The sequence below is a fragment of the Podarcis liolepis genome (genome assembly GCF_965112155.1).
Source record: "Podarcis liolepis genome assembly, chromosome: 7".
Classification (NCBI taxonomy): Eukaryota; Metazoa; Chordata; class Lepidosauria; order Squamata; family Lacertidae; genus Podarcis; species Podarcis liolepis.
In genome coordinates, this window is record NC_139561.1 from 55,497,165 (window position 1) to 55,523,179 (window position 26,015).

At 46.5% G+C, this 26,015-nt stretch overlaps 3 protein-coding genes across 32 annotated transcripts in view; 2 read left to right on the forward strand and 1 right to left on the reverse strand.

Moving 5' to 3' along the window:
- KIFC3 (kinesin family member C3) overlaps window positions 1–2,272 on the forward strand; it is a 39,018-nt gene extending 36,746 nt beyond the window's left edge. For 19 of the 23 annotated variants that reach the window (XM_083513895.1, XM_083513898.1, XM_083513914.1 and 16 more), the window contains one exon: window positions 425–2,272. In XM_083513895.1, coding sequence (XP_083370021.1) covers window positions 425–450 — 26 coding nt within the window. In that variant the 3' untranslated portion in view covers window positions 451–2,272. The remainder of the gene's footprint in view (window positions 1–424) is intronic. The other 4 variants (XM_083513913.1, XM_083513912.1, XM_083513901.1 and 1 more) reach the window with 1 other exon arrangement.
- On the reverse strand, window positions 2,248–22,564 carry KATNB1 (katanin regulatory subunit B1). Of its 8 annotated transcripts, none has more exons than XM_083513920.1 (21): window positions 22,062–22,564; window positions 20,398–20,519; window positions 19,877–20,152; window positions 19,348–19,478; window positions 16,505–16,622; window positions 15,858–15,958; window positions 15,414–15,455; window positions 14,310–14,393; window positions 14,041–14,156; window positions 12,687–12,758; window positions 12,271–12,421; window positions 11,757–11,944; window positions 10,748–10,878; window positions 10,029–10,079; window positions 9,608–9,684; window positions 8,650–8,772; window positions 6,510–6,659; window positions 5,312–5,388; window positions 4,743–4,817; window positions 3,591–3,707; window positions 2,248–2,990 (listed from the first exon to the last, which is right to left on the reverse strand). In XM_083513920.1, the coding sequence occupies exons 3-21, from the start codon at window positions 19,914–19,916 to the stop codon at window positions 2,858–2,860; spliced, it is 1,977 nt and encodes a 658-aa protein (XP_083370046.1). In that variant the 5' UTR covers window positions 19,917–20,152; window positions 20,398–20,519; window positions 22,062–22,564; the 3' UTR covers window positions 2,248–2,857. The 8 variants fall into 8 exon arrangements, with proteins under 8 accessions (XP_083370046.1, XP_083370043.1, XP_083370048.1 ...); XM_083513917.1 differs by having other exon boundaries at window positions 21,909–22,063; XM_083513922.1 differs by lacking the exon at window positions 22,062–22,564 and adding an exon at window positions 21,909–22,033 and having other exon boundaries at window positions 8,650–8,769.
- Window positions 22,565–22,729: 165 nt separating this feature from the next.
- On the forward strand, window positions 22,730–25,637 carry SS18L2 (SS18 like 2). The gene is made up of 3 exons (XM_083513947.1): window positions 22,730–22,888; window positions 23,768–23,844; window positions 24,857–25,637. The coding sequence occupies exons 1-3, from the start codon at window positions 22,820–22,822 to the stop codon at window positions 24,948–24,950; spliced, it is 240 nt and encodes a 79-aa protein (XP_083370073.1). The 5' UTR covers window positions 22,730–22,819; the 3' UTR covers window positions 24,951–25,637.
- The last annotated feature ends 378 nt before the right edge of the window (window positions 25,638–26,015 follow it).

A 26,015-nucleotide genomic window follows, 5' to 3' on the forward strand; every position in this document is an offset into this window, starting at 1 on the left:
TGCTCCTTCATAGATTCCTTTTCTGCTTCAGATCTCAAATCAGATCTCCAAATCTGTCGCCAGAGGTGGCTTTCTGCCCTACCCCTGACCAGCTTCTCCTTTCTGTTGCTTTAAAAAAGTGCTCCATATTCTGAAACTCTTCCTGTGCAAGGATCAATAACGCAGTAATCATAACTTGAAGGATCATTTGCCATCAGATTATAGAACACAATTTGTAAATTCTTTTAGTTTTGGATTTTTTAAACTTAATTAGCATGACACATGACATTCTGCACAGAGGTTTTGGCTGGAGCCTGGCCAGCTGCCACTCATGGGTGACCTGTTATGCATGTAGCAAAGAGGTGGTTGGCACTCACCATGGATGCAGTGTAGGAGTAGAAAGCAAAGCGCCCTAATATTTTCCCTTGTGGTGTTTGTTTTTTAGGGAAACTGAGGCCAATCCCTGTGTGAAGCAGCTGATTTGAGGAACATGCTTTTTTAAAAGGAGTTTCAGAAACCATGAATACTTTTTAAAGAGACTACTCGTTTTCCTGCCCACCTCAGAGGCTAATGGACACTGATTTGGGAGACACAAAGAAAGGGAAGCCACAGCAAAAAGAAGGGTGGTGCCATCTGCCAGCCCTTGAATTGCGAAGGGTCTCGCCATCAGACACACTCCCATCCTGAGAGAAGGTGACATGCCAGCCCCCTCTTGTACCTCATCCGTTGCTGGCAATGGATGGACTTGGGCTTGGATGCAACTGGACTTCAGGAGATGATTCATCTGCCTATTTGACATGAGGTGAATTTTACTATATTTTTAAAGGGAGAATGGAGGTCCTAGACCCATTCCCATCCTTTTGGCCCTCTGCATTGATTTTTTAATTTAATAAACTCTTTGCACCAAGATGTGGCTTCCAAGCACCATGTGTTTCTGCTTTTTATAAAACGAACAACTCAGCGGTCTTCCTTGTAACAGAAAAGCAATATTGGAAGCAAAATTCAGCTGGACTAGGGCAGAGCTTAACCTGCAACACTAGTACTAACTTCACACAATGAGTAGTTGGCTAGGCCAGAGCAGCTATGAGAATAGCTGGGACTAAAGGCATTTTCTCTGAATTTCATCTTTCCTCCCCCATACTCCAGGTGATTAGAAATCGTCCAATGAGCTCCGCAGAAGGGATCATTGTCCCTGTAACATACAGAATTACTTATTTGCTCCTATTTGTTTTTATTATAGTATTTAAGGATATATCTGTTTATTTTCAGTCCATGCCACTTTTGTCTATGTTCCTTCTGTTTTCTCTGATTTTTCTATGTGTATTTTTTTAGAAGTCTCAAGTATGCATTTCTCTGCAAATTTAATTGTTATGAGATGATCTATGGTCTGCCTTTAAAAAAGGGGGGGGGGGAACACCTTGGGTATCCAAGGATCCCACCCATGATGTGTACCAAGTGAATTCACTCTGGAATATATACATCAAATTCCTTGAGTATCCCTAGTTTTCTCACTTTCAAATAATAAACTTACTCCAAATGTAAGCTCACACCACTCAACAATTGAATACAGTGCTAGTGCTGAGCACTTTATAGAATTAAATGACATGCAGACATGCCATCAGGCGTATAAAATTAAATAGACAAAACACACAAAGGAAGTAGCATGTAGGGAGATCAGACTAAAATGGCAAGTTGTAAACTGGCATTTACTAAGGGTGTTCACAAGCCAAAAGATTCAATTTGGATATGTATCTGTTGCTTTGTTCATCAGCCCAATCTGTTCTGAGTCAATCTGTGGTCTATCTGATGCAACTTAATTCAGATTCAAATCATTTTTAACAAAGCTGTTTCCTCCCATCTGCTTTCATAAACAGCTATAACATTTTCCTTTTGACACAAGTGGATAAAATTTGCCTCTGGGGTGGATTTAGTCTACAAATTGGACTTAACTTTGTCATTAGCAGACATCCAACACCAGAGGGCGTTCACCCCCTCCGTACTTGACTCCACAAACCAGGAGAAAAACCTCTGGGTATGTCTGTGGGCTCCTGGGGTAAACAGAGCTGGAGCTACCCGCTTCCTCTCTGCTTTTTCCTTGGTCACTTTGGGGGCCAAGGGTCACTTTAATTTTAAAGAAGAAAAGGGCATAATATATAAAGTAAAGCATTGTAAGACTTTCCTTTTGTGGGAGTTAGAATATGAATCTGTAACCTAAACAAAATTATGAGCTACGGAAGGGGAAAGACACAAAACTACTGTTTTTCAAAATAAAGTTACAAACGTTTTAATGAAATTCATCATAACTTATCAGTTTATGAACAGCAGACTGCAGCGTATTAACAAGAGATGAAGGGGAAAGAGCAGGCCATTCCTCAGTATCGAGCCTTTCCACCATGGAGCAAAACAAGAGGGGGGGCAGCAATGTGGGGCTCAACTCCTCCAGCCCAAGAGACTAAGCTGCACAGGCAGGTGGTCCAGTCCCACCCACTCCTGCCTCAAGTCCCACCACAGTGAGGATGGAAAGGAAGCAGGGCCGGGCTCATCACTAGGGAGTTGGGAGTTGGTCCCAAGCACTGTTGGTTGCCAGGGTCTAGAGATGCTGTCCATGGTTGGATTCTAACACAGCATTCCCATTTGCTGCCCCCCACCCAAGGCAGCTATGTACACAGAAAGGCAGGGGGGCTGTGCCACAGCAGGACAGTCCGGTTTGCAATGTTGCCTGTAAGGCACTGAACATGGAGCACCCAACCCTTACCTCCTGGAGAACTGTGGAGAGATGGACACCAAACAAAACTACCCGAAGTGGCTGGAGTGAGAGGCCATGGAGGGAAGACAAGCCTCAGGCGGTATGTGTGGATGGATGAAGGGCACCACCCCATCACTCAAGGACAGCCATCAGGAGGTGCAGCTCACGGAAGGCACTGCCATGGCGGCCACTGAGTCCAGATTTGTTCTTGATGATGTTGCTGATGTTTTTCAGCTGCTTGTAGCACAGGCGGCATTTGTGAAGCCTGTCAATGGGAAAGAGAGACTGGGATGAAGGAACGGAGGGGCTACCATGACTGATCAACACCCACCAATATTTTATTAATATTATTTAGATGTCCTGCTCTTCTGCATTTCACAACAAGAAAAATACCGAACTGTTAAATTCAGAACATGCTCTTGAAGCAGCAGCAGCTAAGCAAAAGTAAAGAGCATGGTAGATAAACAAACAAAAGGGTTCTTTGAAAACAGAGAAGGCATGTGATCAGTTTGGCCCAACGGGAATATTAAACCCACACCACAACTAAAAAGGTCCAGCTTTCAGTGCATACCTGCTGATTGCTAGCCAGTGCAAGGCAGCAGCAAGGCATATAGGCTTTACTGGCAGAAGTCAAATGAGATATTCCCCTTCTGCACCCCCCCCAGTAGATAGAGGCAGTTGTGTGGGAGGGAGCCCAGATATTTCCAGCCTAAAAGCAACAAACTGGAACTGTTCAAGATTCTGTGGGCAAGTGTGACCAAGCTAGCTGCGGGATTCAGGTGTGCAAGGAGGCTAAATTGGTACTGGGGAAGGTTCTGATAGGATTTGCAACATAGGAACAGAAACAACAGGGATGCCACTCTACCTCTCTTCTCTGCTAATGTCCACCCCCACGGATGGCGGCGCAGCAAGGATGTCTGTGATCAGGGGCAGAAACCTCTGCAGGATCAACTTCAGAGAAGTGCAGCCTGTCTGGACGTAACTGACAAGAGAACAAGGAGAATCAGAATAGGACAAACGTTTTCACAGCTAAACCTAAAATGCAAGTGGAGAAGCAGGTGAAGGAGGAAGGGCAGAGCCACAGCAAAATCAGTTGTCCTTCCAGTTTCTCTTCTTGTAAATCTGGATGCAGGAAGGCTTTTCTGCTGGGCAGCCTGCATCTGCCCAGCAGGCTGCTGTTAAAAGCAATTGATATTCACATGAACTGCTTCTCACCCAGTTCCTTCGTCAAAATTTAACCACACTGCTGCAGGGATTTCTGAATCACTTCCAAAAAACAAAACAAAACACCGGGGCAGAATTTGTGTGTGTACACGCACCCCTGGAGGGGGTGACACAATTGTATATAAGCGTCAACACAAAGTGATGTACACATAGATGCTGCAACTACTCAGGTTTTGAAGTGGTTTTAATATTGGGGCAGAGGAATCACTCCCTGAAAACCACAGCTTGGTGGTTAGTAAAGCAAAAGAGGCAAAAACTCAACATCCAACAGTCTTAGGAAACTCCTGCTTGAACTGCAAACTTCTCTTGTTGGATGGTGGGGCAGCCTGCTTTAGGATGGGCCCTTCTCAGTGCTTATTTCTTCTGGTGACATCCCCTCATGATTTAAAGCTTCAAACATGACACCAAATTTGGGCAGAGGGGGAACCCTGCCCAATATAAAAGTGCGCTGGGACCATGTCGACAGCAAAGTGGGCAATGGTCCCCTTCTGTTCAGCACCTGCAAAGTGAAGTTGTGATAAGCCCAAAGCTGGCAGGCCTGCTTCCCTGCTGGCCCACCTCCAGGCCTGCAGAGATGCTTGGGCAAGTCACAACCCCACTCCCTCCAAGAATAAGAAAAATGTACAAGACATTAACACACAGGTGTGCAGCAGCTACTGCCACTTCATCAGGACCATCATCAAATACAAGTTGACAAAACTCTCAAAAGCTGCTGGCTACAGCTAGCCAATAAAGCACTTGACTGATCAGGCACTCTTCTTATTCAAGGACGTACATTTGTCAGAAGACTCACCTTTCATATTTGCTTTGCAGAAGTTTCTCTATCTGAGGCAAGATGACTGTGCACAGATCCAGCTTCCAAAGAGACCTGGAAAGAGAATACAGGCTCCAGAGAGATACCCCAACCCCTGCCCTGCAACAGCAAACCCCTCTGACCTGCAGAACACTCCAGAGACCTTAGCCAGAGAGGAGCTGCTGGTCTCGGGCTAGATGGACCTCATTCAGGACAAAGAAGCTTCATTTGCTCACCCCAAGGCAGAAAGGAGCCAAAGGATGAGACAGCGGATGACTCTAAGCCCAGGGAGTCCTCATGAGGGATCTGAGTTATGCCATGGCTCCAAGCTCAGCACAGGGCTAGCAGGTGTAAGCACCAGGTGGCACCACCAAGTCCCACACAAATTTTCATGGGGCAGGACATGGGGGCTGCCAAGAAAAAGGCCTGGGATCCTGTGGGTAACTGTTGGCCACAACCTCTACTCAAGAAGTGAAGAGGCACTTGTAGGTTACCCAAGAAGAGAAGAGGATCCTGACCCACATGGCAGAAAGCATTCCCTTGAGGCAGGAAAGCAAACTGGAACTCACGCCTTCTGGTTGACGATGTTCAGGAGGTCCACCATAACGGAGAGGTCGTTGATGGCCACTGCGGAGTCCACAGATGTCTGAGAAAAGGCAAGAGAGGCAAATCAGGATGAGGGCAAGTCTCCTAGAGACAGACATGATGAAGGCAAGCCAAATGGTGGTAAAGCAGAACGTCTTCCAAGGCTTTCAGCTACATCTATACACAGCCTTTGGCAGAGGGGATCAGCCATGCAGGTTTCAGCCCTTCCATCAGACAAAAGTGTCTCTTCATACACAGCAGGCTATATTTTGTCAAGCAAATAGGAACAGGGTCACCTGCCATGATGATGTTCTCTTAGACAGGAATAATTCAACCCAGGAAAGATCCTGCCTCAGGGGCTGTAAGAGCTATTTCTCATCCCAAAGCTCATCTCCAGACTAAGACAAGCACTGGCTGAGAAGCTGCCAGAACACACCAAGGCCCCCCAGGGGGCAGCCAGCAGACATCTTGAGAGGGAGCATCCCCTAAAGGCCACTGAGGCACTTGACAGACCACCAAAAATTAGCACAATTCTTCATGGGACTTCAAGGCTCATGCAAGTGACAGGGATAATGTGGCCATGGAAATGCTCCTTCTGAGTGGAGAGTAAGCAGGCAGCCTCCTCTAGTAGGAATGGCATCCACAAGAGAGAATGTGAATGCCTATTCTGAATCTGTGTCACATCTTGAGTTACGGGGTCTCCTTGCAGGTCACAGTCCTGCCACCCACCCCACTGCTGAGAATGGTTCTGGGCTACCTCCTTGTCAGGTAGAGCAAGACTGTGTGGAAGCCCTCTCCTTCCAGCATGGGAAGGTGAGATGCTGCTGATTACACCATCATAACCAACTTGTGGAATGTATTCCTACTGCAGACTCCCCACCCCCACCCTGAGTTTCAAATATTTTGGCCTGAATAAAGGGATGTGTTGGCTGCCCAAGGTCAGCAGGAAGAACAGGAGCCTTCTTGAAAGGCACAGGGCCTGCTCCCAAAGCAGCCCCTCCCCCCAGCTGGAGCAAAGGATCTCATTCATCATCTGCATCTCTCTTGGTCAGCTGATAACAATGAAACTTCAACCTTTTTGTATCCAAGCTGACAGTGGTGGGAGGTTTGAGATCTGGACCTGCTAAGCCCAAAGCCCCTGGCACTGTGCTGCTTAACAAAGGCAACAAAAAAGCCACTTGCCTTGATGTCTCCAGTGCTCCACACGGCCCTCACGGTGTCCAAGTTCTTGTGTCGGCTGGTAAGCACCACGCACATGGTCTCGTGTCCCTTCCGGATTTGGGACATGGCCTCTTCATCCACAATCTCCGCCAGGTTTTGGTTGTTCACAGCCTGCAAGGACAGAAAGTAAAGGGAACTTGGCATTGATGTCTAATTTGTAATGTATTACACACACAAACACATAAACTATACTTTTTGTATAGTTTATTACAGTTTTACTTAACACAACTAGAGGCAGAAACATTACTGTTAAAAGAATGGAACATACTAGGTCTATCACTACAATTGGAAAATGGGAATGCTGGGCTGTGAATTCTTTTCTACCGTCTCCTTGACAAGATTACCTTTGATTTGCCCAGAATGGCTGGCTTTGTATTTAGCATCAAATGCTGCTGCTCTGCTTTTAGTCTTGATTCAATCATACTATTTATTACCCAACCAAATCACTAGCCATACAATTAAATTATTTGTACCCTAGCTGAGAAATATCTAAAGTGTTTAGCCAGGGAGGGGATCTGCTACCATCCATGCTCTTGCTAAAGGCTAGTTTCTGATGTCCTTCCATCTAAACATTATCCCTTCTTTTGTGGACCAGTTTACCTGCGGGTTTGCCTTACCCCATCTGTGACCTTTTGACCACTTTGATCTGTGGAACTGGGCCACAATACCAAATTGCTACTTTAGTGCAGCAGCACCCATGCTTTGGAACTCCCTGCCTATTGACATAAAGCAGGCACCTTCACCGTCCCCTTTTTTGACACGTGCTAAAAACATTTTTCCAGACAGGTAGAAGCTGTCATGTGTTTTAATCTGGTTTTATCTTGTTGATTTTAATTTTTGAATATTTTAAATACCTGACTTAATTGGATTTTTTAATGACAATCTGATTGTTTTATTTTTGTAAACCACTTTGAGATTTTATTACAATCAAGCAGTATATAAATGATGTGAAATAAATTAAAAACAAGGCAGCAAATCATTTTCATGTTTGGGGCATCTGGATTATGAAAACAGGTTGCTTCCTCAACTGCATACTGGTGGAGCGCATTTCAGATTCTCACAGCAAGCAAGACTTGACATTTTCCCTGAGGGCCTTTGCGACTGCAGCACTTTACAACACAAAGTGCCAATTTCTCCTCCTTCCCAGCTCAAATTATTGTGGCAGACAACCCTTGTGATTCTCTGATCCCAGGCACTACTCTGCAGAAGAATGCAACCTGCTTAGCTTGGCATGACAAAGCTAGGAGGACTAAATTTCCTTTTCCTCCAGCTATTTAACAGATTCAAAAGTCTGCTTCTGCAAAGGTCACAAAGAAACACTGGACCTCTGCGCCATGTATTCAGGCTCCCTGTTAACTCTTTACACAAATCACTGCTCTGTGGAGCTTGTCCAGAGGCATCCTGACAGTGTCTCTTCCCTCTCCTTTGCAGAGCCCTCCAATTTCCACCATTCTTGCATCTCCCTAAGACCAGGGACTCTGCTATACAGTGGTGCCTCGCAAGATGAAAAACCCGCTAGACGAAAGGGTTTTCCGTTTTTCGATGCGCTTCGCAAGACGAATTTCCCTATGGGCTTGCTTCGCAAGACGAAAACGTCTTGTGAGTCTTGCGATTTTTTTCGCTCCCCCCTTTTTCTAAGCCGCTAAGCCGCTAATAGCCTTTTAGCTGCTAAGCCTTTAATAGCCGCTAAACCGCTAATCCGCTAAGCCGCTAATAGGGTTGCTTCGCAAGACGAAAAAACCGCTAGACGAAGAGACTTGCGGAACGGATTATTTTCGTCTTGCGAGGCACCACTGTATTCATAAAAATAAAGCACTTTATATGCATTGTAACACCAGATGGCGCTGTGGAGTCCTGTCTTTCACCAACAAGATTTCCCTTTACTGCATGAAGTTTACAACACGTATAACTGAATCGCTCCTTTGATGTGCCTAGATCCAGCCTAGACTTGTTGTTTCTTTTAAAAACCAAAAATGCAATCTACTTCTGAAGCAGCCAAAGAGCAGGGTGCGCAGGACAGGCAAATCACTAGACTCTCCTCCCTCTCCAGGTGACAGCCACTTGTCGTTCCCAATCCCTCTTCTACAGGGAAGAAACTTACTGGCAAAAAGTCAGAGGCCTTCAGCCCAATAGGCTCATTCCTGGCTGCAGGGATCACGGATGGCTCAACCTTGGTCTTGGGGGTCGAGGATGCTATTGGCGACCTCTGAATAGGGTCAGGCTGCTGTGGGAAGTGGAGATGGAGACAGAGTAGACACACCTGGGCTGTAAGCTTTGATACCATATTTGCAACCACCTGGCTATACTGAGCACCACTGATCCTCCATGGCATGTTAAAAAAGGACTTGATGCATTCTTCCTTCGTTTTCTAAGCAGACCCACTAGAGGCTATTGGCAACTTCTGAGTGGTCAGCTCCAAGACACCTGGAGCACTTCAAATGAAGTTAATGATCAGGTGCAAGATAGGATCTGCTCAGGAAATCCCTGGGTCTCATCTTGCCCCCCACCCCACCTCCACATCTGGCTGTAAGAAAGAAGCTTGCAGGGAATTCCAACCACCAGAATCAAGATCTGCAGGGGAAGGCCTTTCCAAACCACTTAGAGGTTTTGGCAATTAAGTGGTGTGTAATTTTTTTTATTAAAAAAAAATGATAGTAATTAAAAATTCCTCCACTGAGCCCAGCCTTTCCCAATCTGGAGCCCTCCAGATGTTTTGGACTACAACTCCTTTACAAATAGTGGGAGTTGTAGTCCAACACACCTGGAGGTTGGGCAATGGCTGGTCTGGACTGCCTTGCTTAGAACACAGAGTGACAGGCCACTGCCTCTTTTTCATGCTGCTAGAGCAGGGTTTCCCAAACTTGGGCCTCCAGCTGTTTTTGGACTACATTTCCCATCATCCCCGACCACTGGTCCTGCAGGCTAGGGACGATGAGAGTTGTAACCCCAAAAGAGCTGGAGACCCAAGGCTGGGAAATCCTGGGATAGAGGCACCATCATTTCTGAAGCCAGGGTGGGGGGGAAGCAGGAAGAGGCACCAATGGATGCAAGGCACTTACATTCTCTTGGCTTGGCAATGGAGTCGGAATATCTGCCACTTGACTGAGCCTTGAGGCTTCTTTGGCAACCATGGGCTCTGGAAGGAAGAAAAACTATGTTTTCTTACTATCAAGACTGCACAAATAGTGGCAGCAGGCGAGAGCTCTGCCCTAGAAGTCAAAGACCCTGGGCTCTATGGCCCTGGGCTCTATGGCTCCTGCCACTCGCACCCAAGACAGTCCATGGCTCTTTTGCCCCAAGGGCTGACACGCTGCCCTTTGGAGGCAAAGCTGAAGAATCCGGACTCGAGAAAAAGATAACTCATAACTTCCCCCAGCAAAGTAGACATTGTAAATGTCCATGTGAAGCCAGCAACACAGTAGATGTATGGAGATCTTCTCTGGTTCTTTCTCAATACTTGAAAAAGAAATTCCAACTCACCATCCTCTGGAGGTGCAGGAAAAGGTTCACTCTTGTTGGGTGGAGTTCGAGCTAAAAAAGACAAAAAAATAAAGCGCCCAACCTTGCACTCCATTTAAGTTACACAAGAAATTAGAAGATCCTGGGTACAGTTATGCCTCTTCACTCCTTCCCACATTTCTTTTCAAGAGATAGGAACAACCATTCCATGTGCTAAAAGATGCATCCTGGGAATATTGGGTAGGATTCAGACTAAGCTAGTTGTACTTAGGTTCCACTGAAATCAATGGGACAAGTTAATAATGACTTCAATGTGACTTATGTTCAGCTAGTTAAGTATGGCTCCAAATCGCAGTGTTTTGGTGTGGGGCTTTTTTGCTGGTGGGGGCAGTGTTAGTTATATATTCAGATGTAAATTCTCACTGTGGACTGCCCTCAGATGTATTTGTACAAAGGATGGTGTGCAAATATTTAACAAACACATGTTGCAAACTTAGATGCTAGTACTCTACCTCTAAATGACTGTCCATGCCAGAACACAATATTCAGCAGCAAGTTGTGAACCTAAGATTGCCTCTTGAAAGTCTTTGGAGGCAACGGTAAATTAAAACAACTGTGGGAGAGTCACATGCTTGTTCACAACTGCTACACAAATATCGAATATTACAAAATGGGGAAAACAGCGCAGGATACCTTGGTTTGCTTTGTGGCATCACACAAATTACTTCAGCAGCACTCACTTATGGGATTCTTTGGCTGGAAGATCTCATTGTAGTCTTCTGTGTTCTGGATCTCCGCTGTGGATTCCTTATCTTCCCTGTCGTCCTCACTGCTTGGACTGCGCCTCTCGCTCTCTGAGTTGTGTTTCATTCTGTCATTAAACCACATATATAAGAATACCAGAACAGCCCTGAAGCCAATGGGGGCTAATAATAATAATAATAATAATAATAATAATAATAATACCCCGCCCATCTGGCTGGGTTTCCCCAGCCATTCTGGGAGGCTTCCAGTACATATAAAAATGTCAAACATTAAAAACTAGCCAATACAAAGCTGCTTTCATTCAGGTGTCTTCTAAAAGAAGAAGAGTTTGGATTTGATATCCTGCTTTATCACTACCCGAAGGAGTCTCAAAGCGGCTAACATTCTCCTTTCTCTTCCTCCCCTACACAAAGTTGTGTAGTTCTTTATCTCCTTGACATCCGATGGGAGGGCATTCCACAGGGTGGATGCCACCACCGAGAAGGCCCTCTGCCTGGTTCCCTGTAACCTCACTTCTCACAGTGAGGGAACTGCCAGAAGACCCTCAGAGGAGGACCTCAGTGTCCAGGCTGAACGATGGAGGTGGAGATGCTCCTTCAGCTATATCTGAAGCCCAGCATCCTATTTTCCCCTAAATGACCAACTGGATGTCCACAAGCAGGACCCGAGAGCAAGAGCAGCCCTCTCCCTTCTTAGGAATCCCAGCAACAGGTATTCAGAGGCATTCTGCCACCAACAACATTGCCACCGTGGCTAGTAGCCATTGATGGCTTTATTTTTCATGAATTTGGCTAATCCTCTTTTAAAGCCATGCACAAAAAAATAGGCAAACAAGTTTTTCTTAGAAAAATCCCCCAGAACCAATGGAGGGGAGCACACAGAAACCACTGAGAACATCCCTTTGCTTTCAGTTTCCATCTCTAAATCCTTTGGCATACAGGGGCTGCCACCTCCCGCCCTCTAAGAGGAGTCTTCCTTCCTTGCCTTTGGGGTTTGCTGCATGTCGTCGTTGGCCTGTCGTAGATGCGTCGAAGGGAAGAGCCCGCAGGCAAGGGCTGAGTGAGAGGCTTGTCATCCCGAATCAGTCCACGGGTGCCAGGCCCACATTTTGTGACTCGGCTGAGGTCCACCACAAAGGAAGAGACTGTGCTTTGTGTGAAAGAAACACCAATCTGTGAAGAACAGAAAAGAAGTCATGTTCTGTGCAAGTCAACTTTACATCAGGTTTGCAGCCAAAGTGCTCTGGGAAGTCAACAAGAATCCACCTTGGCAACCATGTGAAGGGAACGGGAAGCAAACTCAAAATGAAAACTACCAGAAGACATGAGGAGGAGATGACTCGGGGTCCATTTGCAAGAGTCAGGGGCCAAGTGTGCACTAGGAATGGCCCTGCCATGCTACTGCCAGTGTCAGAAGCACAACTTGTGGCATATCCACTTGTTGCACCCATTAACAGAGCAGGAAACCCAAGTCCCTTCCTGCCCCTTCAGTCACTCACCAGTTGATTGTTACAGATAGACAAATCAGCCACCTTGCCCCAATTCACCAAGACCACATCAAAACAGCGCTCAGGCTCCCAGCCATACACTCTCAGGGTATCATGGCAGCCAGCATACAAGCAGCAGCCATCGGGGTTAAACAGCACACACCTGAAGGGGAGAGGGGAAACGTGAATGTGCAGGTCATCCAGACACTGGTGCAAAACAAGGTGTGCCACTGATATTCCATGTCAGGAGATGGTCACAATCTCTGCTAGCCTTTAACTGCATGCATTCCTCTTTTCAGCCGCTTGGCCAAACCAGAGCTTGGAACTGAAAGAGCATTAAGAGTCTGGGATCCCCATAGCAAAGTCACACAAAGCAAGAACATGCCCTCATGCCTCTTGACACAAATCACTGCCCAAGTCCGATGTACCTGACAGGAGTGGCCTCCTCTTCAATGCAGCTCACCACCTGGAACTTCTCCAAGTCCCAGAACCTGACCGTTCTGCAAGACAGGAAAAAACAAACACCTATGTGATCTCCTAGGCCCAAGGCAAGCAGGAGTTAATCCAACACTTGATTATTCATTGGTCTTTGTTTCTAGCAACAGTCTGTGGTCCTAATAAAAATAAGGATGGAGCACAAAAAAACAAACAGGTGTAGATGAGTGTCTGGGATTCCAGGCAAGGAACAGAGCACTCAGTTACTCTCATCTGTGCCCAGCAGAGAAACCAAGTGGGCTGCCAGAGGAGGGAAGCCCCCATATCTGTAGCTTGGGGAAAGAGGAACAGAACTCTCTTTTCTTCTTTTGACAGCCCCCAGCATGCCAGGAAAAAAATTGCAGGCTAGTAGCTTTAACTGGGCTAACACACAAGGTTTCTCTAGCCATGATCAGCCAGTAGATCTGTGATAATGATGGCAACCTCATCAGAAACTCCTCAGACGTTCTTAAAATCACATGGCAGGACCTAAGAGCAAAGGTGTCCAGAGGCTAGGGCACTTTGGGATTTAAAAGGAAAACACAGCACTCTGAAGTGCCCAGAAACCAATTGGTAACCAGGGCAGCTCTGTAACAACCACTCTCTAAGGTCAGTCCCAGCTGCTGTGTTATAAACCAAATAGTTTGTGAGCTATATAAAACACTTTCCTGTAATGACCGAGACCAAATATTTTATCTTACACAAGATGGTGCAGCAAATATATATGGTGCAGTTGGGAAAAGGCACAGCTGCAGCAGTAGTACTGGGTCAAATATCACCCTTGAGCAGCAAACCCGTTCCTTCAGAAGGGGCGGCAAGACCATTCAGACAGATTTTACACCTACTCTCAACTCAACAGGCCCACTGTTCGTCTCCACCCCCATTTGAACCTGCTTCAGTTCATCCAGCCCATTTATCCAGCATCATTTCAGAGACTCTATAGTCTCATCAAGGTTCAAGGTAGAAGAGAAAGAAGATTGAGAGCCATCAGCATATACCAAACTCCAAAATCTAGCATGCTGACATCTACCAAAAGCTTTGTCATAATTCAAACAACACGAAAGACTGAATTTTGGGCAAAGCATGGGCAATCTTATGACCTTGTTCTAGGTTCCAGAAGAGGATAATGAAGAGACCAGAAGGGCCTCCCTAGACAGGAAATTCCAAAGGTAAGCTGTTCCAATCATCACCAACAATTTTTCCAATTCCACAAATGAAAATATAAGTATCTGCAGGAAATAACTGCAAGTTGCAGATGAGTCACATCACATGCTGTTGTCCCCCACTTATTTCCCAACAAGATTTTACCTGTCAGAGCTACCAGAGGCCAACAGGTATTCATTGGGATGGAATTCTACAACGTTGACTGGCCCCGTGTGTCCTGTGAACTCGAACATGATCTTCCCAGCAGCCAGGTCCCACAACTAGATAGAGAAAGAACTTTAAAGCCTTGAGGTTGCCCAACCCCATTCCTGATTGTTTGGCACAAAAGAGCACCTCTTGGTGTGGCAAGCAGTCAAAACTGCCACAAGAAGGAAGGTGAATGCCAAAGGGGTCTGGCAAAATCAGACCAGTACCTTCACTGTGTGATCGTCTGCAGACGACGCCAGCCATTTGCCATCAGGGCTGAATCGGAGACAGCGGACAGCTTGAGTATGGCCCTGTAAAGACAAAACAGACCCAGTTCATTCCTAGCAGAGCTTGGCACTCCCAGGATGAAATAATGGGTCACACACGGGAAACATGAAGGCTGAGCATGTCTCACAACAGCTGTCATGTTGTGAAATTACTATACAGAGAGAAAATACAACCCTTAGACTGCCTTTGCCAACCTGGCGCCCTCCAGATGTGTTGGACTGCAACTCCCACCAGCCCCAGCCAGCATGCAAAACATCTGGAGGGCACCAGGTTGGTGAAAGCTACATTTAGATATAGCCAAGATACAGCTTCAAACACTGTAAATATCACTTTCTAGTAAGGAAGGAAAATGAGATTGGATAGGGAAGAGCTTAATGATTTGCCAAGTACTTGGGCTCCTTTAGGAGGGAGGGGAGCCTTTCTCAATTGCTATGAGGGGCAGCTGGCATGTTAGAGACCAGCTGAGGGCTCCATCAACAGTGGAAAGAAATCATGAACTTTGGAGGATAAGAGTTGAGCACAGAAAAAGGGTTTGCCTGGAAACGAGTCAGAGGGAGCTAGAAAGACAGGAGGAGGAGATGTTGTACTTTGGGAAGAGGCGCAGGGGGTGCTATGGTTCAATCAAGTGCATGCTTTTTAACTGGAGCACCCTATTTTAAAAAATAATGCAAGGTGGATGTGAAGGTCAGTACCAAAGTACAAAAGGGATGAGAAGATATTAACTTGCAAGATTAATGGCATCAAGCCTCTCTGGGCACCTTCAAGAAGCAGTACCCAATGGACCCCTCTCCCCACTGGCCCCTCCTTTGGTTGGGTGGGGCCTGAGGGCTGACAGCCACAGTAACAATCCAGCCAAAAAATGTAGACCCTGTTTATGTAATAGATGCTGGGAATTTTGTAAACTGCCCAGACCCTGTGGGTGGGATTGCCTCAATGAGCTCTCCAAACTGAAACACTGTAGCAACTGGACATGGAAGAACTCCCAGAGGAGGAGGAGATTTGAGGGGTGCTCTGCAGACAAAATAATATGCTTTCCTTCTTACCTTGTACCTGAAGACGCAGCCCTTCCTCCTCACGTCCCAAAGCTGCATGAAGGAAATGGACAAAAGTTTTACAATGGCAACTTGGAAATGTCTTGAAGATCTTCCAAAGCACCAGTCTCCAATTAAAAAAGTCCTGGGGTTGAGGGACATTTTCTAAGAATATGCAACTATTTGAATTTCAAAAACAGGATGTCAGCTGAAGTGCAGAACACACACAAATGACGTCTTGGGTGCACTATCAGTTCATAGTTAAAGGGCTGGGAAGAGCTCTGCCCACACCACTGGAAAGCGGCTTCTGGTTCATGAGAATATTGCTGGGCTGCATGAACAACTACTCGGACTTAATACAAAACAGCTCCTTACATCCACTGATATGCAGCCCTTTGGGGATCCTGCTGTTCTGAAATACACATGCAGGGCGTGAGGGAGACTCAAAAGTCTTACCTTAATGTTGGTGTCCATGGATCCTGAAGCTACAAAGCCTCCAAAAGGATGGAAGTCTAGGCTGCAGATATTCGCTTTGTGGCCCATTAATGTACGGAGAACTGGATGGGAAAGGGAGGGCAGGGAATTGAGATGCAAGCATGGTCTAAGAAGATGCAGGATTGATACAGTTTTTCAGTTCAAATCAGATTTGCTATTTCAATGGTTCAGTAAAATTCTTTTTTTAAAAAAATAATCTGGTTTAGAATGAAATCAGAAAATCATACAAATGTTTTAACGTTTCCCTGTACAGTCTCTTAAAATAGAAATCACAAGCATCTACCAAACACATCAAATTAAAACCTGCTTTTCTATGAAAGTAATGAAGATTGTTGACTGCTGAGGTTAAGCACTGTAAACATAACATAAATGGATAAATATTATTGGAGGAAATTATAAACAACTCTTCTTATTCATAGGGCTGGCATCTGAACAGTACCAACATCTCCCCCACCTAGGTGAAAGAAGAGGTGCCCCTGCAGTTTTCAAAGTTGCGCATATCGTCCTTTCTTGTGTGCTTGCGCTCTCTCTCTCTTTCTCTGCTCTTTGCAAAGTAAGGGGCTGCTGGGCAACCTGAAAAGTGGTAGAAGAATTGGCTCTGAACCTACTTTTGGCAGCTTCCAGATCCCAGATCCGAATGGAGCCTGACTGGGACCCCGCTACAATCAGCTCTTCATTCGTATTAATCTTCACACTCTCCACGGGTGTGGTGTGACCCGTTAGACTCTGGGCAAAATGAAAAAGCAGCAGTGAATCATTTGAAGGTGGCCCACTCCACAGGAAGGCATGCAACAACAAGGACAGCTAGGATGTTTACACTCATCACACCACAAGTAGTGAAATGATTAGGTGAAAGCCACGTTCAAAGCCGCGGACAGGCACTGAAGTTTCAGTACTCCAGCAAGAGCAGAAATTTGATTCCTTCCTATGTTCACCAGAGGCCCTCCTTCAAGTGTCTTTTTCTCACACACGTCACCTGGTGCCAAACTGGACCTCCTTTATACACCCAGTAAAGACTTCTTCATGTTACAACAACTGGTCATTAATTGACTAATAAAATCCAGCAGAATATACACTCAGAAGCACTTCCCCCACAGAGCTTTGCTGCAATAGTGGGAAATCCCATGCCCCATTGCAGGAGGGTTGAAGCAAAGGCCAAGAGCCATATAGAGCTTGGCCACCACATTAAGTGCTTCTTAATGGTGCACTAAGCACATCACCCAGAAATGCAGGTTTATGGCTAGACGTCTACCTGCACAAAAGTACCGTATTTTTCGCCCTATAGGACGCACTTTTCCCCCTCCAAAAATGAAGGGGAAATCTGGGTGCGTCCTATGGGGTGAATGCAGGCTTTTGCTGAAGCTTGGAGAGCGAGAGGGGTTGGTGCGCACCGACCCCTCTCGCTCTCCAGGCTTCAGGAAGATATCCGCAGCCTAGGCAGCCCTACGGGAGGTCCGGCAGGGATGTCTAGGCTGCGGATAGCAGCCTGCCGCCCAGCGCAAGGGGCGCCCTGAAACAGAGCGCCCCCCGCGCCAGGCAGACATCCGCGTGGGGAGCCTTGCAGGAGTTCCCCGCAAGGCTCCCCACGCTGCGGTTAGCAGCCTGCTGCCCAGCGCAAGGGGCGCCCTGAAGCAGAGCGCCCCCCGCGCCAGGCAGACATTCGCAGCGTGGGAAGCCTTGCAGGAGTTCCCCGCAAGGCTCCCCACGCTGCGGATAGCAGTCTGCTGCCCGGCGGGCGGGGCGCCCTGAAGGAGAGCGCCCCCCGTGCCAGGCAGACATCCGCAGCGTGGGGAGCCTTGCAGGAGTTCCCCGCAAGGCTCCCCACGCTGCGGATAGCAGCCTGCTGCCCAGTGCGAGGGGCGCCCTGAAGCAGAGCGCCCCCCGCACCAGGCAGACATTCGCAGCGTGGGAAGCCTTGCAGGAGTTCCCCGCAGGGCTCCCCACGCTGCAGATAGCAGCCTGCCGCCCCGCAGGGGGGGGCGCCCTGATGCAGAGCGCCCCTCATGCAGGGCAGACATCGGCCAGCCCCACAAGCTCGGGGGACAGCAGGGAGGCACAGCGCCACCATCCCGCTGTTCCTCGACCTGGTTCTGTTTCCCCGACCTGCTTTTGGGGGGGAAATAAAGGGAAAAAATTTTTCCTTTGTTCCCCCCCAAAAAAACTAGGTGCGTCCTATGGGACGGAGCGTCCTATGGGACGAAAAATACGGTAAATTCCACTGAGTTCAGCAACTTACTCCTAGATATGTGTATAATGAATTGCAGCTCCATCAGCTAGCATGAAATGAAGCTGCATCACAAACTTCCCACAAACTATGCAGTAGTACAAAGAACATCATGCTCTGTACTGCAACAGTCGAAATGCCCACTCTAGATTCAATTCTGCAGCACTAGTAAGTTACCGTACAAAAAAAGAAGGGCAGGGGTGGAAGAGGAGAGAAATGCCCTTTTGAAAAAGTGCAGGGGTTGGATCGGAAGAAAAATCATTGAAAAAAAAAACTATTTCAAACTGGCCATTGCTGGGGAAAGGGATACCATTGCAGCTTTTTGGCCCTTCCAAGTCAAAGGATTACACACATACTGGGATCTACAGCCACAGCTCCCAAGGCAGCCACTCATACAAGTCTCAATAGCTCAACTTAGCTCCTCATAGGTCAAAATACAGCGGGCAAGGTGGTGGTGGAGAAAATATCTCCAGATCTGCATGAAAAACAAAGGAAGGACACTTGACTGAAACCCTGCTAATGTCAGATCCAACTACTTCCTGGTTTTTGAAGAGACCAGAATGTCATCTTTAGGCCTGGGCGATGTACTGATACATCGCCCTGGACCATTTCGAGGGCCAGAGTGCAATGGTGTCTTTACCTGGTGGTACAGTGGTACCTCTAGTTACGAACTTAATTCGTTCCGGAAGTCCATTCTTAACCTGAAACTGTTCTTAACTAGAGGTGTGCTTTCGCTAATGGGGCCTCTCGCTGCTGCTGCTGCTGCTGCTGCTGCTGCTGCGCCGCCGGCACACAATTTCCATTCTCATCCTGGGGCAAATTTCTCAACTCGAGGTAATTCTTCCAGGTTAGCGGAGTTTGTAACGTGAAGCATTTGTAAACTGAGGCGTTTGTAACTCGAGGTACCACTGTATATCCTGAGTAGCAGTGCCTGCAATATACTGCTGGGTGAAGGTGCCATCATGCTCTGTCCCTCAAACTGAGGGAGGAACAATGCACGAGGTGCCAGTCAATGCAACTTGTTCTTCCCTCAGCACTTTGGCCTTAACTGCACTATACTTTGGCTCATTTAGGTGTATTTAGCCAAATTACCAAAAGCAGAGATTAAAATAAACCTCCCTTCTCATGTTTGATCCTGTATAGAAAGGAGGGTGGCTAAAGCTAATGCCAGAGGTTGCTCCCTGACTCACACTGCCCACAAGCAAAGAGAAATTAGCCAATCCTTACCATAATGCAGTTCGGCTTGTTAATTGACCAGATATTAACTCGACAATCATCTCCACCAGTTGCAAGGAGCCGACCTGAGCTTTTGCCCAACACAAGTGAAGAAACATTGCTGCTGTGAGCAGTGATTTCCTCTATACAAAAAAAGCAAACGCAGACATGAGCACATTTTATCACATCTCTCTCCCATTACAGCCCCCCACAAAAAACAATACATTTAAGCTGGCATTTACTGATGAGGCATACGCGAACAGGTACACATATCTGGTATGTATTGTAGCTTTTTAAGCTAATTATTCTATGTCCACTTGCCTGAATGTAAGCCCTTCTGGCCATAGTAAGATTTTTTAAAATATAATTCCACAAGACACTAAGTCATCAGCTAAGCAGCTAGACCAGGTACCTGACTCCAAGTCTGATGCTAGTGATCAGGGGAACACTGAAACCCAAGCTGTCAAGCAGGAGTGGAAGACAAAATTGCAGGCACTGAACACATCCCATTTATAAACGCAGAAGAGTGGACTTCACTTACGCAGCTTCCAAGCTGTCTTGGTGGCAACTGCAGCTGCCATTGCAGTGATTCTCACACAGCTACAGAAAGCAGTCTTCTTTTTTCTCCCAAAGCTCTGTTTTCATCAGCATGTGTGGGGCTCAACCCCCCAGATACAAAGTTCAAGTTTCTGAACTGTCCTGCAGCAGTCAAGGTGATGGCACTTTTATTTTTAAAATATAAATGTGTCTCCTAGGCTTAGTGGCCTATTTCTTCCAGAATGCAAGCAAAATCCCAGGAAGCAGTCATTAAAGTTACCTAGGAGGAAAGTGTTCGTTTTAACCAGTTCAGCTAACACAGCAGAAAAACAAACTACATTAAAATAGAGCTTAGCGGGTTTCTTCATTTATCTTTTTTTTATAACAATAACTTAGAACAGGTACAGTTGTACCTCGGAAGTTGAACGGAATCTGTTTGACTTCCAAAACGTTTGGAAACCAAGAAGCTCCTGCAGCCAATCAGAACCCACGGAACCCACATTGGATGCAAACCGAAATACTCACGTCCGGGTTTGCGGCGTTTGGGAGCCAAAACGTTCGACTGGCAAGAAGTTTGACTTCCAAGGTATGACTGTATTTCCAGAATTGGGCTGCATACAGTATTAGTCCTCCTCAGAGTATACCCACTGAAACTGATGAACATGACTAAGTTAGGTACATTAATTGTACTGGATATATTCCAAGTAGTACTTGGCTGGATACAACCCAATTCTGTTTTTAAACATGGAATGTAAGTGATCAGGAACTCCTACTTTTCTGTGTATCTTCCAATAACAATAAAATGTACTTTTGTCATTACACCAATGAGCAACAAATTAGAGCAGACTTTGACAACTTGGTGTTATTCAGATGCTTTGGGATACAACTAGCACAACTATTGGGAGTAGTGTAGAGACAGACAGTGGGGCACAGAATTGATCCTGAAAGTAGGATCCCTAAAACTGACAGGTGGCCTTCAAAAATACACTTTGTTCACAGCCTGCCTCCAGGAGGGAGTTAAATCTTGTCTGCATGCTCCACTCCTCAATTTACTGTCAAATTTCCACCCACACATGTAATTTCTAGATTGAGGATTACTACCCCATTGTACAGAACTGATGAACTGCCTCTGTTACAGGTGGCATATAATACTTATTCCACATTGGTAAGAAATCAGTATTTTAGCGTGGTAGGGCCCACACTTTCACAATACTGTTTTTGGCACCTGCTAATAGCAAGCCTACCCATGTATGCAAGATGCTGACACATATTTTAATCATTTTTTGTTTTTGCTTATTGTCAACCTTAATTACTTTTCAATGTTTTAAAATATTGCCTCTGTTTACTAATAACTGCAATGCTTTATTCTTTTTGTAGAACACTTCGAGCTTTTGCTTTTATAATCAAGCGGCATTTTATGAAACAAATAAATACGTGTGTGCTGCATCCCTACAGGTGTTAGGCAGGATGGAGTTTTTATGGGTGACATAGGCTAGGTGATCTCAGAAGCTTCTCAGAAGAGCCTTGCTAACTGGATCAGGCTAAAGGCCTATTTAAGACCCAGAAACCAGATCTCGTCCCCCACCAAGAACCCCACAAAGCAGGGCACGAAGGCAGCGTCCCTCTCCCAGTCAGCACCTCCCAGCCACCGGTGCTTAGAGCAAGTGACTCGAATCCGAGGGAGCCACCCGAGCTTGTGAACATTCCCACCCCCACCGCGCAAAGTGCTGTGGGCAGCAGATCCCATTCAGCCCCGAGGAAACCGCTTCTCTTAGGCCAGCCAACTCTTTCCGGGGAGAGAAAGATCCCACCCATCCACCTCATGCGCTGCCCGGAGGAGAAGCAGCCCTCTCCCCTCCGGCGAGGCCTGGCCGGGACCTCCGTAGCACACACCGCCGGACAGGCGAGTACCTGCTCGGAGGAGGGAATGTAAACAGGCCACCCCGGCCCCGGGTGGCAGCCCGAAGGCCTTCCCGGGCCAGCCGCCCCTCCAGGGAGGTTTCGGGTGAGGGCTGCTGCGGCTACCCACGGCCTACCCCGACGTGAGGCCCGTCTCGGCCGGCCTTGCTTGTCTCCTACCCGCGCGCTCCTCCGTCTGAACGGCTCTCAGCGCTCTCCGCCTCCACCACCCGCTCCCATCCCCCACCCTGATTGGCTGCCGCTTGACAACCGGAGCCCTGGCAACTCACCTCGACTTGGCCCCGCCCACCTTTCGTGCCTCTGACCAATCATGTCCGCCCCTCGAGCCTTCAGGCTCGCCAATCAGCCCATAGCCCGCCTTCCCAACACAACCGAGGCCCCGCCGTCGTAATTTGTTTTCAGAGCCCGCCTCCACCGGCCCGACTGGCCAATTGCTACGAAGGCTTCGAAGAACGGCGGGGGAGAGGGAGGGAGTTCCTCTGATACGTATACTATAGACTGAAGGAAGGATGTAGAGTCGCACGCACTGCGCAGCTCCCGGGTTAACTTGAGATTTTTCGTTGCAGGCTTTGCTAGTCGGAGAAGCCGCGTCTGTGCTGCGAGTGAGCGCCGATTTGGGAAGAGAGTGACGATCAGGCCCCTTAATTAGCACGGTCTTTGCTGCAGCCTGACGTGATAGAAATCCACAAAATTATGCATAGCGCAGAGAAAGTAAAGTTTTTCTCACTCTTTCGTAACGCTCGAAATTGATTGGCACACTCTTCTCTCTCATATACACACATAAATTCTTTCACTGTAGTCTAACCCGTTTAACTGGTCGGAATTTTCAAAACTCGGAAGCTTCGTAGTCACACCGGGATATGGACTACTCTACATTTAATGATCTGCATTCATGTAAGGGAGCTTCCGAGGCCGCACAGGGGCAGCCAATCGGTGCAAAGTATTGTCCTTTTGCTCCCATCAACCTTTGCGTCGCGGCCCACTTTTCGCGTGACACTTAGAAGCCGCTGCCGCTCCCTCCGCTGGCATGTCGGTGGTTTTCGTGCCGGAGAAACTCCGAGGCAAGGCGGAGGTGAACCAAGAGACGTTGCAACGGGTGAGCGAAAGGGACGGGCGCCATAGAGAGAGCGGAGGGGAGCGTCGCTCACGCAGCCCTGTTTTTAACTCCCGTACGCCGCCATAGGAAAGGCAAGAACATCGGGAAGAGTCAGAGCGCCGCTCTACCTTTCCGCTCTCTCTGGTTTTCTGGCCAGGTTCTTTGTATTGGGTTAGTTAGCCGATTAGAACCGGAAGTGTCTTTGCCATTTCATTCCCCGCCTCTTGCAGGCTGCGTGAAGATGGTCCGGGCTGCTTAAAAGCTGAGAGGGTGACGTCAGTGACTCTGGTCAAGGAACGCCCACTCTGATCCGCCTACGCATTAGGAAGAGCAGTGCGCTCTGTACATTCTCAGGGTTGGCCGAAATCAGTGGCGCTGCGCAGTTCGGCTCCTTCACTCTCCTCGGTCATGATTGCTTAGCGAGAGGCCATAACCAAGTACAATAAAAAGCGGTACACTGCCAGAAAGATGACTAAAACAAATGAATAGCATAGTCTGCGAGAATATCCTATACCTTTTGCAGTAATAGTAAACTCTTAACGCTACCAAAAAGAAAACTCACCCTTTAATATTTAAGTCTGTAAGTTGACGACTGAAGTTGACATTCTTTTAGTACCGGATATTCTTCACCCACCACTTTAATAATCTGAAATCAGGGGTCATCAGTAGGACACCTGTGGGCACCATGGTGCTCTTAAAATTGTTCCCTGGTGCCTTTGAAGCCTCTGATCACCCACCCACACACTGCCTCCTTGATCGTGAGATGGTAGTGCACAGTCTATAAAGCATCCTCACAATTATCCAGTGTAATTGTTTAGTAGTAGTTCTTGAACAAGTTTCTGTAATATGCAGTTGATCCAGTGCTGTTGTGACTTTCAGCTGCTTGAAGAAAATGACCAGCTTATTCGATGTATTGTGGAATATCAGAATAAAGGAAGAGCTGAAGAATGTGTGCAGTAAGTAAATTCAATCTAAGAGTCGCCTATTATGCATTTTTCAGGACTTCATTTTTGTATTTGCTTGATTAAAGCAAACAATCAAGTAACTGTTTAGAGAGCTTGTGTGTCTCATTGCGAGACGTGGGTTTGAATAAATCTCATTGGTCCTGAGCAAATTTACAGGGGAGGTGAAGGAGAATTGAAATCAGGCACATTGTTGCTGAAATAAATGCAATTGGTCTGTAAAACACAACCAGACTGTGCAGGGCATTAATGAAAATCTTGTTTATTTTGCTGACTTTAATGTGGGAGGTAATAGCTTACAGATGTACCGACCCCTTCTTCTTGGCAGCCCTAGACTTCTGAAAGGCCATTGTAATAGTGGCTGTTTTATTTTTAATTTCTTTTCTAATAATCCCTAACATTTCCCCCTTTTGCTGCCACTGCACAAGCTTGATGATTTTATAGAGCTGTGTACCACAACAGCAAGATCTTCCCTGGTTAGACACTGCTAGTTCAGACTTCACAAGTGTGAATGTAAAGTTAGAATGATGTGCTCCAGTGTGCATCATTGCCCACTCATCTATGCCTTTGCAGGAATTAAGTGATCATTAAACATCATTAAACATGGGCAGTGTTCTTGAAGCTACCAACATGAGTTTGACCAAACTGTGGGAGGCAGTGGAAGACAGGAGTGTCTGGCGTGCTCTGGTCCATGGGGTCACGAAGAGTCGGACACGACTAAACGACAACAAAACATTGACTTAATTAGTATTTTTTTTAAAAAAAAACCATTTCCTTCAATTTAAAAATAAAATACTATCAGGAACAGGGGAAAGAAGCTAAGAGGATTCAAAAATATTATTGGCTTCATATTAATTAACAACTCTTGCCTTCCCCCTGCTTTCTCAAGTATGAAGTGAGCAAAATAGAGACCTAAATCCTACTGTCACTTATATGCTGGCTGCCAGAGCAATTCTGTTATTTCAGTTGCCCTAAGGAATCTCATTCTTCTGTTTCTCTGTTACAGACACCAGCACACACTGCACAGAAACCTGATTTATTTAGCTACTATAGCGGATGCATCTCCCTCTCCAAATGCAGGGAAGACTGTTGCAGACTGATACTGTGCTTCTTGGCACACTTGTGAATCCTTGAAGGAAATGGGGAATGAATCTGGAAGATCCATTAGTCCCCTCCTCTTTAAAGGAGAGGAATAAATCCAGCACCTTATGGAAAGCCAGCTGAATTGTGCTTCTTAACAGAACACATTCCTGCCTTCATTTCATCCTCTTTGCCATCAACTAGTAAATGCCATTTGCTTTACCCCCACCTTGGGTGCAAAAGGAAAAATGACATAGTGCACTGCATATTCCTTCAGCTACAATGTCACTGCTTAAAAGGTCAAGGTTGATGGGTATTATTATCAACATTTGCCATTGCCTCAGAGCATCAGTTCTCCAGGTGACATTACATTCTAGCCCAGTGACCCATGAAGAAGCTTGGTAAAAAGGGGTACTTAACATTTTACATTAAAATCTTATTCCGGATATGGTGAAAAGAGCAAGAGATTATAACAATGTGGTGGTGTATGCAGTTACCTGTTAGTGCTTGGAAGAGAGAATTGTCACATGCCTACTGACAAAACACCTCCTTTTGCCTCTTATTTGTATGGAATTAAACATTATCACTCGTAAAGGGCACTGCTAAGCTTTGATTACTTTAATGTGTATTTCTTTTCTGTAGTAAAAACCATATTGATCCTGATACATAAATGCAGTAGAGGAAAAAATAAAGATATTTCAACTGGCTGTGTTGAACCACTTAATATTTTCAGATCAATCCATATCTCCATAGTTCTCAGTGTGCTTTTAAGAAATATTTTCTTTCCCTCCTGGACTGCTAAGGTTCTAGCAATGTTTTAAATGTTTCTTGCTAGTACTTACTGAAAGATTCTAGGCAGTAAACTGAGGTTTCCCCCCCATGGATTCTTAGGGAAAGGATAGCAGGTTTTGTAGCTTAGCATGAGTTGTTTTCCCCAGCCAATGCCCTCCAGATGTTTTGGACTAAAACTCAGTGGCTCCAGACAATATAGCTGTGCTATCCAGGGTTCATGGGAGTTGAAGATCAAACTGTCTGAAAGGCTGCAGGTTGGGTAAGATTGCCTCAGTAATAACACTTTATGAATG

What these genes read in the sequence shown, in the direction of transcription:
- KATNB1 (XM_083513920.1), bottom strand. Translation starts at nt 19,916, where the DNA reads ATGGCAGCTGCAGTTGCCACCAAGACAGCTTGGAAGCTGC. An exon ending in CCATGGACACCAACATTAAG is followed by an intron (nt 15,456 to 15,857) that starts GTAAGACTTTTG and finishes TCCTTCATGCAG; the next exon opens with CTTTGGGACGTGAGGAGGAA. An exon ending in TCCTGCACCTCCAGAGGATG is followed by an intron (nt 9,685 to 10,028) that starts GTGAGTTGGAAT and finishes TCTTCCTTCCAG; the next exon opens with AGCCCATGGTTGCCAAAGAA.
- SS18L2 (XM_083513947.1), top strand. Translation starts at nt 22,820, where the DNA reads ATGTCGGTGGTTTTCGTGCCGGAGAAACTCCGAGGCAAGGCGGAGGTG. An exon ending in ACCAAGAGACGTTGCAACGG is followed by an intron (nt 22,889 to 23,767) that starts GTGAGCGAAAGG and finishes TGTGACTTTCAG; the next exon opens with CTGCTTGAAGAAAATGACCA. An exon ending in AGAGCTGAAGAATGTGTGCA is followed by an intron (nt 23,845 to 24,856) that starts GTAAGTAAATTC and finishes TCTCTGTTACAG; the next exon opens with ACACCAGCACACACTGCACA.